Raw genomic sequence first — 10,905 nt, forward strand, 5'->3', positions numbered from 1 at the left:
CAAACATGTACTGTACTCATGAGTTGATATGTTGAATTGAAACTCCTTTGTGAAACTACTAAAAGATACTTAAAAATAAGAATTCCTCTAAGTATAAATACCATAAGACTTTCTACATACTAATTAACATTCTTTCTTACAGTAGATATATTCTCCCTTTAAGAAGTCATTATAGATGTGAGCTTTCTGCTCTCATTCTTAATTCATCTACTTCTAGTTAAAATTTTTATTTTATACATATGAGCACTATTTCTAAACTCAGGTTTCGTTGTCACAAATATTTTGGCAAAAAAAATTTACTAGGTCTCTATCTTACATTGAAAAATGAGGAAGGATAGGCACTTCTGAAACTCCAAAACTCAAGGCAAGGCAACAAGACTTAAATTCCCAATATTTTGGGAATATTAAATAAGTGTTATATAATATAATATATTCTGTATATTATATATTATGTATGATACATATTGTGCATGTTATATGTTGTAGTTTATAATATTAGGAGTTATAAAATGGAGACACACAGATGAAAGAGACAGACAAGGCAATGACCTCACAGAACTACTGTCTGTGGCATGAATAATATTCCCTAGCTAAAAACAGTATCAACACTTTGGTATCTCCAAGGTAAACAGGGATGGTGAGTAGAGTCTCATGTCAAAACTGTATCCACAAACTTAATGTGCAAAGAGCAAAGCTGTGTTAGCAAATATAAATAAATACATATGGATGTTCTCTTAAAGTTAACATAATACCAAAGATATTTTTAAAATATACACAACAGTTTTAAAAGATAAAGTTTAAATATCAAGTTGGAGCATCATGTACTGTATTCTATAAAATAATGAAATTGTAGGATATAATCTCAAAAGGGAGTATATAAAATATGGTTGCATCTTCTAAAGGTACTATAGGAGCATCTCACTTGCATCCTAAAATTCTGGCATTGGTGAAAGATTTCCACTTTCATTATAGAAAAAACAACAATGAACCTGTTGGAATAGCACAGCTTAATACATGTTAAAGAATTTCAGTACTTTAAAACTACCCAACAAAAAAAGAGAAATCACAATCACCACAGAAGAGGTTGCACCCTATAAAATTATCTTTAAAAATAATTATAGTCTTAAGCATGAATGTTCCCAAGAATTGCTGACTGATTAGCTAGAGCCTGTACAAGTACATTCTTAGTACAAAATAACAATTTTGAAACTCTGAAAGAGTAGATAAGATGAACTTAACTTCCCTAGACAAGCTAACTACCTATAGCCCTCCATTGTGGTTTGAGTCCAAACATGTTCCCCAAAGTCTATTGTGTTTAAAGCTTGGTTGACTCCTGATGAGCTCTTGGGAGATGTTTGAATCATAAGAGCTCTAATTTCATCAATGATTAAACCACTGAACTCATAGCTGAATGGACTATAGGAGGCTATGGGAGCATGACTTAAAAGGTATGTTTAGTCCTTTGTCCCTTTTTCTCTCTATTTCCTGGCTGCCATGAGATGAGACTCCATCATTTCCTTCCACAATGATATTCAGTCTCACCTCTGGCCCCAAGCCACGGAGCAGCCATAGAAGGACTGAACTGTGCTGGACATGGGTGGTTCATACCTGTAATCCTTGCTACTTCAGGAGGTGGACACCTGAGGATCACTGTTCAAAGACAGCCTGGGGCCGGAATATCTGTGAGACTCTTCAGCTCCAATTAAGCACCAAAAACAAAAGTTGGAAGTAGAGGTGTGGCTTGAATGGTACAGTACTAGCCTTGAGCAAAAAAAGTTCAGAGACAGTGCCCAGGCCCTGAGTTCAAGCCCTAGGAGACACACACACACACACACACACACACACACACACACACACACACAAACTGTGAGCTGAGCTCATTTCTCCATCTTTTTAAATCAGGTATTTTGTCACAGAGGCAGTAGGTTGACTAGCATATTAGATATCTTGATGAAAACAAAAAAATTACACCAAACATAAAACGAGGAATTGTCAAATAAGAACACTTTAGCTGATCCTCGAAGTTTTGGGAACTTTTTTAGAGATCATCTGTTTCTGCCCCCAAATGAGGGTGTACAGCTCTTGTATCCCTAAATCACAGTAACTAAAACTGAGTGACTAAATAAATCCCTATGCATGGCAAAAGAGGACATAAATCTCCTTTCTTCTTTTTTTTTTAATCCTCTATATCCAAGCCTTTTTTTTCTCATGATTTCTGCTGTTTGTACCTAATCTCCCAACATTTTATGCTTCTCTCTGACCCCCCTCCACCAAGAAGATCTTCATTCCTTCCATAAGCATCCAGTTTTATTTTTCTTCTTTCAAATCCATCCTAATGTCTGTTGGCTCAAGAAAGTGTCTATGAAAGGGAGAGCCACCTGGTAGACGCAGCCAGGTCACACTAGGGTCACCTGAATCAACAACTAGGCTAGCTCTCCCATGCATGTGTGTGAACAGTACTGTATGTTCAGTTCTGCCTCCCAAACAGAAACATCCAACCACTGTGTTCTGAGAAACACAGTCAAGGAAAGATAACTGGCTCTTAGTGTCCCTGGGTTCCAAATCTGTGGACTTAATGAACCACAGAGGGGGTGGGGATATGGCCGGCCTAGTGGCAAGAGTGCTTGCCTCATATACATGAGGCCCTGGGTTTGATTTCCCAGCACCACATATACAGAAAATGGCCAGAAGTGGCGTTGTGGCTCAAGTGGTAGAGTGCTAGCCTTGAGCAAGAAGAAGCCAGGGACAGTGCTCAGGCCCTGAGTCCAAGCCCCAGGACTGGCCAAAAAAAAAAAAAAAAATCAATGAACCACAGAATGTTTGAAGGGAATGATGCATCTGTATTAAACCAGATAGACTTCTTTTCCTTTCCATCATCCTCTACACAATGTAGTATAACAACTACTTAATTCATATATATATATACTATATATATATATAGTAATAGGACTTATAAGTAGTAGATGAATTAAAGTATTTAGGAGGATGGGCATAGGTTATATGGAAATACAACTCTCTCTCTCTCTCTCTCTCTCTCTCTCTCTCTCTCTCTCTCTCTCTCTCTCTCTCTCTATGTTGTTGTTGGTCCATGGGGCTTGAACTCAAGGCGTGGGCACTGTCCCTGAGCTCATTTTGCTCAAGGCTAGCACTTTACCACTTCAAGCCACAGTTCTACTCCTGGTTTTCTGGTGGTTAATTGGAGATAATAGTCTCACTAACTTTTTTCCCTGGGCTGGCTTAGAACTGTGATCCTCAAATCTCACAGCATCTTTCTCAGTAAAGAACTTGGGCCTTGTTTGGATTCTGGTATTCATGCAGTTTAGGGAACCATCCTTCAAGGATACATACAAGGAATGAGTGTAATGGAGTTTATGTCCATCAGCCTCCAGAAGGAAGAGCAGGCCATTCAGAGACCATCCTTTCATGAACTCCCGGAACCCTCTCATCCACATATTTTACAAAGTTGAATCAGCGGGAACTTCTTGTATCCTTTGAGTCCCTGGCTCTTCTATATCACAGGTCAATGAGCCCCTGAAAGCCCAAGAATGACTGCAGTCCAGGCTCTGGAGACTCTGTGTGGGTCAACTTCCCTGAGCACACATACCCCATGGTTTTCCCAGAGCAGGGCAGCCAGAGCGGTGATGCCTGAGTCAGAGAATGAAGGCATGAAAAAACTGCCAACCTGGGGGGAGTCATGGCAACATTCCCATTCAAACACAAGAGAGGCAAGGGGGAAAGCCAAGTGACCAGGAGAGATACCCCAGAGAGGAGTCTTTAAGCTTAAAAGAGAAGGTCTGAGATGAAGACAAGGGAATTAAGAAGAAGAAAAAGAGGCCCAATGCAAGGTTTCAAGGCTCATTCTCAAGTATTTCAGAGACCAGAGTGAAGTTAACTTTAAAGCATTCCAAATGTTAAAAATCAGAGCATATTAGTATCATTACTGCTAAAAGCAAAGACATAAAGACACACAAGTGAGGCAGCTTTTACTGTCAGAAGTAAAACCCAACAGCCTTCATCTGTCTGAGAGGTGGGATGGGGGAAGGGGTAAGAAGGAAGTGCTTGGCAGTGATGTTTAGTTATATTTGCCAAGTTCTAGTTTGTGCTCTTCTTAAATTTTCTGCAGCCCATAGTTATGATCCCAGTTTGAACATATACTATGAGAAATGTCAAATAAAACATTATTACAACTTTTGGGATATGACAGGAGAGAGCAGACAGTGCCTGATTTTTCCCCTCTGCCAGACTATTTACATTCTTATCGGTGCACACAAGTCTACGTGAAATGACAAGCATACATTTGGTTGGCAATAGATCAGCTGTCTCGGAAATTTTTCTACTTCGGGGCAGAGATACTCTTCCTGAGATTCGACAGTGGGACCATGGAGGAATTACCAGCAGCAGATGGAATTTTTTTTTTCACTGTGGAAACAGAGCAAGTCCAGGAAGGGAAGGTGAGAGAGTCTGTGATTCTCTTCCCTTAGTCAGTCTGCCTTTGTGTACCTGACCAGACCAGAAAGTCAGGTGCTTTCTCCCACACAGGAAAAGACTTGCTTCCTGCGGCCGGAAGGACACTGTGGGTGCTGCTTGATCAAGGGTGTGCTCATTCTCTTTTTACAATCGCTTCAGGTTATGCCTCATACCATACTGTAGCATATTAATTATACTGTTATAGTATAAAGTTATTTATTATATATAGTATCCTAACAAGAAGGAAATGAAAGGAGATGGAAAAAAGAAACAATGTGGTTATACCCTAGTAATTGAAGGTATGAGAAAGCCTGCCAAGTTGGTTATCTCGTGATTTTAAGTGGCATTTCTCATACATTATTGCTGGTAGCAGTAGAAGTTTGAAGTCATTCGGGATAACATCACATGACTGGGATGAGAACAAGATAAGAGAGCTAGGGGCTGGGGATATGGCCAAAGAGTGCTTGTCTCGTATACATGAGGCCTTGGGTTCAATTCCCCAGCACCATATATACAGAAAACGGCCAGAAGTGGCGCTGTGGCTCAAGTGGCAGAGTGCTAGCCTTGAGCAAAAAGAAGCCAGGGATAGTGCTCAGGCCCTGAGTCCAAGGCCCAAGACTGGCAAAAAAAAAAAAAAAAAAGATAAGAGAGCTCAGAAAACTTCACAGCAAAAGAACAGGGTCATGACAACTATTTCCTGAGCCTCACAACAGCTAAACTCCCATTTCTAATAACTTTCATTTAAAGGTAAAATTAATAGTAAGAAAAACATTAAACTAATACTTGAGAAAAACCCAACTACTTGAAATTTTAAAATAAACACAATAACCAGGAAATAATACAAAATTAATTATAAACAATTTAGAAATTATTTTAAAATATGTGAACACTACCTGTTCAAACATAAGAAATGAGTCCGGGCCTGAAAATGTAGCTCAGTACTGGAAAACCTGCCTCAAATTCACGAGGCCCTAAGTTTAATCCCTAGTATTGCAAAATAAAAAATAAAAAGTAAGTCCAAAGCTGCCTTCAAAGAATAATTTATAATACTCGATATTAGTTACAAGGAGAAATTAAGTATTACTTGTGTTTATCTTCAAGCATGTACTTCAAGACGTTGCATTGGAAAAAGAGAATGATATTTTAAACTCAAAAAGGCAACACAACAAAAACAGGATACAGAACTGCATCAGAAATGAGAAATCTAGTTTGATAATAAAGCCAATTCCACTTTGAGAAAACCTAATTGAAAGAGAAAGAGAAATCATGTCATAGGATCCTCTTTTGAAAAATATCAGTAGATCTCTTTCATAATCTTCCCTTGGAAAATCTGAACTACCCTTTAAGAGATGGTGAAAAAAGTAAGACTTTTTCTATTTTTGGACATCACTGGTGTTTGAACTTAGAGTAAGCTGGCCTGGCTTTCTTGCTTAGCTGGCACTCTATCATTTGAGCTACACCCACAGTCCAGCTATTCTTTTTTGGTTTAGTTGGTTAGTTTTACTTTTTCCTTTTAGATTGAGTCATCTGGACCTATTTTCTGGTACCAGCTTTGAACCTAGATCCTCCAGATCTCAGCCTCCTGAGGAGCTAGGATTATGAGTGTGCTACCCAGCACCAAATTAAGTACGACTTTTCACTAAAGGCATACAAAGAGAGAAGATAAGGTCAAATTCTATGATGCACATACACAAAAACAAATGCACAGTTCCAGGAGAAGACTTTCCAAACTCATCTTATTCCCACACTCCTGTAACACATCAACCCCTTATCTGGAAGATGCAGCTCTTTGAGTTTTCCCACTCTCTTCCCTCTGATCCCTACAACTGACAACTAAAGCCTAGCTTCGAGTCAGGCCTGGAGGTGTGAGTCACAGTAAAGCAAATATGAAAGAGAGAAAAGCCTGCATACATCCAGCATAAAGTAAAAGCGGGAGAAAGGCAGGCAGGCAAAGGCAGAGAAAAGCTTCGGCATGGGGAGAAAAGTGTGGGGTTAATAAGAATTTTAATTATGATTCTAGAAATAGGCCACCTTAGGCAATTCCTTATTTTGAAATTAAACTTAGAATGGCCTTGATACTTAATTTTCTGAACCATCTGTAGTTTGTTGTATGTTTTGATGGGGCCCCAAATAACTGAGAGACTGGCTGTGGAACTAGCTGGCTAGTGCCTAGTGAGACAGCACCATAGGAAACATTGCAGAGACAAGCTAGATCCAAACAAAATCTTCACCAGATCCCTGACACATCACTTCAGTGGGACTAGCAAGCACAATCCCGTGGAAAAGAATAAAGAATCACAAGCTGCAGGTCTCACAACTGGCTATTGACAGGGTACTGAGCCAATGAATGGAAAAGGGCCAACACTTTGAAGATCAGAGGAGTCAACATAAGCATAATCCTGTATGGTTACTGTTATCTCTACCATTACATCAAGGTAGCCCCTTGGCCCCATAGCTAGACATCATCTTACGGTGAGAAGACATGGCAGAATGATATTAGAGACTGAGCTTGTGTTTCCAGAGAGAAGAAACACTGACAGAACGAGCTGCTGATTTTACCACACACGAATGTGTTCTATACCTGTGAAAGGATATATAGTAGAAAGTTAACAGTATGGAATCTGAAGTTGGGCACTCGTACCCCTGTAGTCTGAGTAGCTTACTCGGGAGGCTGAGATCTGAGGATCCTGGTTTGAAGCCAGCCTGGGCAGAAGAGCCTATGAGACTTTTATCTCCAGTTAACCACACAAAAAGCTGGAAATAGAGCTGCGGCTCATCTGCTAGAGTGCTAGCCTTTAGCAAGAATGCTGAGAGACAGTGCCCAGACCCTGAGTTCAAGGCCCAGTATCAGCACACACACACACACACACACACACACACACACACACACACACACAAACAGAATTCCAGCCGCACAGTTTGTTAACTATGACTTTAGGCAACTAACTCAATCTCTCTATACTTTAGCTTTCTCATCTATAAAATGAGGATAATAATTTCACTTAGCATCCTTTCAGGATTAACTGAGTTAATAAATATAAACTGCTTATATTAGTGTCCACCTCCTCACAAGAGGTTAAGTTCTGGCTACCTCACTGCCATTAGCATCGTTAATAAGGAAGTTCAGACCAGCTACAGAAAAATAGAGTCTACAATTTCTCATCTATACCACAGCCAAATGGTTTAATGACTTAAAATCTGTTCCCCTGCTATGCAATAATCAAAATCATCAGTGATAAAGGGGGTATAGGACAGATCAAAGAGCAAAGAAAAAGATAGAATGCCCTTCTCCTCCCCCACTCCTCATTCATGGAAAAAGCTAGATCTGCTGGCATACATCTACATAAAACTATACAGCAAGATTTCTTCTCAAAAGCTTTGGTTGTTCCAGGATGTTCTTAGGGCCACTAATAAACTACAAAATTCCAACAAGGGGATTGGAGGAGACAGTGTTATTCCACACTCCAGGGCTTTCTAAGGATGCCTCTAGAACTTTCTTAGGGAGATTAAAGTGGCTCCAAAAAGGCAAGCTCACATGGGACACCCAGAAGAAAGACTCATAAGAGATAAAAAGAAAGAGCAACACTATGTAAGACTGCCTTAGTAATAGCAACACTGAGACATGAAGCCTTCTGTTGGGAAACATAAATTGATTCATCTCTTCTAGGAACCAATTGCAAACGTGATTTTGCACCTCAAGTGCACATCCTTGTGGATTTCATAATAAAATCCAACTTCTACCTGTCCAGCCTGGGGAATTCACTTGAAATGAAGATAAAGATTGAAAGGATAGAATTTTATAACAAACAAAACAAAAATAGGAATCAAACTAAATATCTAAGAACACAAATAGATTATAGAATACTCTGATAATGGCTGACAATCAAAGCAATGCTTTAGAGAAAATTATGTTTGTTTGTTTGTTTGTTTTTCAGTGCCAGTCCTGGGGTTTGAAATCAGGGCCTAAGCACCATCCCTGAATTTTTTTTTTTTGCTTCAAGGCTAGTACCCATTCTATCACTTGAGCCACAGATCCTCTTCTGGTTTTTTGGTGATTAATTGGAGATAAGAGTCTCACAGACTGGCTTGGGCTGGTTTTGAGCTGTGATCCATAGATCTCAGCCGCCTGAGTAGCCAGGATTACAGATGTGAGCCACTGTGGTGCCCAGCTGAAAATCATGATTTTTAATTCTGATTCTTTAAGGGAAAATGGTAGAACCCAAACTACAAAGTACAGTCTCAAATATTTAAAACAAAATACAGGGGGGAAAGGAACAATGATTGGAGAAAAATAGATCCAAAGCCAGCCACTTGAATGTGAGGATATGGATTTTGAGGCTCCGCCAATATTCTTTCCATTTTTCTTCTAGTGTCTAACTTTCTACCCTAAGTCACATTTTTTATGATCAGAAAAAGAAACACATAAGAATGAAATAATTGTCATAATGGCTGAATATTCATTAAGAAAAATGTTAAGTCTTCATTTACTAATGTAAAGACAAACATTCACTGCACAGGGAATTCCATTCCTCACAACCTAAAATCTTAACGCTGGTGCACTTTATTAAAGCTCACAGAACCAAAGCAAACCAACCAAATCCCTCCATAAAAACAGCCTGAGCAGTTTCTCTTAGGGCTTTTCCACACGCCATGATACAGAGCTAGACACCTAGTTTTTAAGTGTGGCTGTTTTAGTGTCTCCCTTAATTGGAAGAATGTGTGCCTGGAGCGACAGGCTCTAAAAGGTGGAAGATGTTTCTCTCTCTCTCTCTCTCTCTCTCTCTCTCTCTCTCTCTCTCTCTCTCTCTCTCTCTCTCTCTCTCTCTCTCTCTCTCTCTCTCTGATGTTCCTCTCTCTCTCTTCCTCTTCCCTGTCCACCTCCATCTTTCTCCCTTCTCTCTGTCCCTCTACCCCTCCACCCCTCCCTCTCTTTCTTCAAACCTCCCTCCCTTCCTCCCTCCTCTCTCCCCTCCCTTTCTCCTGTCTCTTTTCTCTCTCCTCTGTCTCCTTATCTCCCTCTCTTTTCTCTCCCTCCCTTTTCCCTCTCTCTTCTCCTCTCTATCCTCTGCTCTCTCTGCTCTCTCATTTTCTCTCCTATCTCTCAGCTCTGTTTTATTTTCTCATTCTCTTTTTTCTCTCTCCCTCTTTCTCTCCATCTTCCTCTCCTCTGTCTCCCTCCCTCTCTCTCCATCTGCTTCTCTCCCCATTTCTCTCCTCTCTCCCTCCCTCCCTCTTCTCTTGCCTCGTATTCTCTCCTCTCTGTGCTCTTTCTCATTCTCTCTGCTCTCTTATCCTCCTCTCTCTCTCTCTCTCTCTCTCTCTCTCTCTCTCTCTCTCTCTCACACACACACACACACACACACACACACACACACTCAGGCTAGCGGCGCAGGTGCCGCCCCGCCCTCCCCTCTGTACCTGTTCGTGGCGCGGGGCGCCTGGGTCGCCCGGGTCGCGGGGCTCCGGAGCGTGCTCAGCGCGGCGGGGGTGCCACGGGCGTCCTCCCTGCTTTGCTCCACCACAAACCTGGAAGGCCAGGGAGAAAACTAAGTTGTGACACCTCGCCGCTAACCCGGCGTCCTCGCGCCCGGACTCCCGGGACGGAGTTGGCAAACGCCTGCGAGCGGGAAGGAAGGGAAGAGAGGACCCGGTGGAGAGCGCGGGAGCCCGGTGGCGCACCCGACGGCGCCCGGCTGGCCCGCAGGGGCGCACGCTGGAGCCCGGTCCCTCTCCACGGCATGCGGTGCCCCCCGGGTCAAGCGTCCCCCGCGTGCCACCCCTCAGCCCCCCGCGTCAAGCACTCGGCGTGCAGCCGCTGCTCCTCAGCCTGTTCCAGTCCTTGCCCGAAGTGCGCGCCCAAGCCGGGCGGTGTGCACCGCGGAGCTCCGGGGGCGCACGGCGGGGCGCGGGGCAGGGCGCGCGGGTGTGCCCGCCGGGGCTCACCTGGAGCGGGCGGGCGCGTCGGCCGGGCACCACCACATCCGACGCAGCAGCAGGAGCAACAGCAAGCTGGCCAGCGCGCCGAGCAGCGCGACCCCCGGCCGCATCCTCAGCCACGGGAGCCACGGGAGCCACCGCCGCCGCCGCCCTCGGCGCCACAGCTGCCCGGGCGAAGCGCAGCCCGAGCGGCCCCGGCTCGCCGCTCCGGCCGCCGCCGCCGCCGCCGCCGCCAGCGCGGCCGCCGCCACGCACACCCCCAGCGTTCAGAGGCGGCAGAGGCGCGGGCCCGCGCGCTCCGCCGTGCCGGGTCCCAGCCCAGCGCACACTGCGCTCAGTCTCCGCTCCCCCTGCCTGAGCTCCCGAAGAAGCTTTGGCCGCTCGGCGTGGCCCGCGACGCCGCGCCCCGGCTCGCCGCCCGGCCCTCCCGGAGGCGCTCGGAGCTGCTGCGGGGCTCCGGGCGATGCCGACGCGCGGCTGCTTCCACCGCGCTGCCGCCGC

General features: G+C 43.8%; 1 protein-coding gene across 1 annotated transcript in view; it reads right to left on the minus strand.

Moving 5' to 3' along the window:
- The window catches only part of St8sia6 (ST8 alpha-N-acetyl-neuraminide alpha-2,8-sialyltransferase 6), a 102,492-nt gene extending 91,924 nt beyond the window's left edge, over positions 1 to 10,568 (minus strand). The window contains exons 1-2 of the mRNA XM_048367585.1: positions 10,411 to 10,568; positions 9,886 to 9,993 (exon numbers count right to left, since the gene is read on the minus strand). Of these exons, the coding sequence (XP_048223542.1) occupies positions 9,886 to 9,993; positions 10,411 to 10,514 (212 nt within the window). The 5' untranslated portion in view covers positions 10,515 to 10,568. The remainder of the gene's footprint in view (positions 1 to 9,885; positions 9,994 to 10,410) is intronic.
- Positions 10,569 to 10,905: the final 337 nt, after the last annotated feature.

Source organism: Perognathus longimembris, chromosome 18 (genome assembly GCF_023159225.1).
Source record: "Perognathus longimembris pacificus isolate PPM17 chromosome 18, ASM2315922v1, whole genome shotgun sequence".
NCBI classification, from domain to species: Eukaryota; Metazoa; Chordata; class Mammalia; order Rodentia; family Heteromyidae; genus Perognathus; species Perognathus longimembris.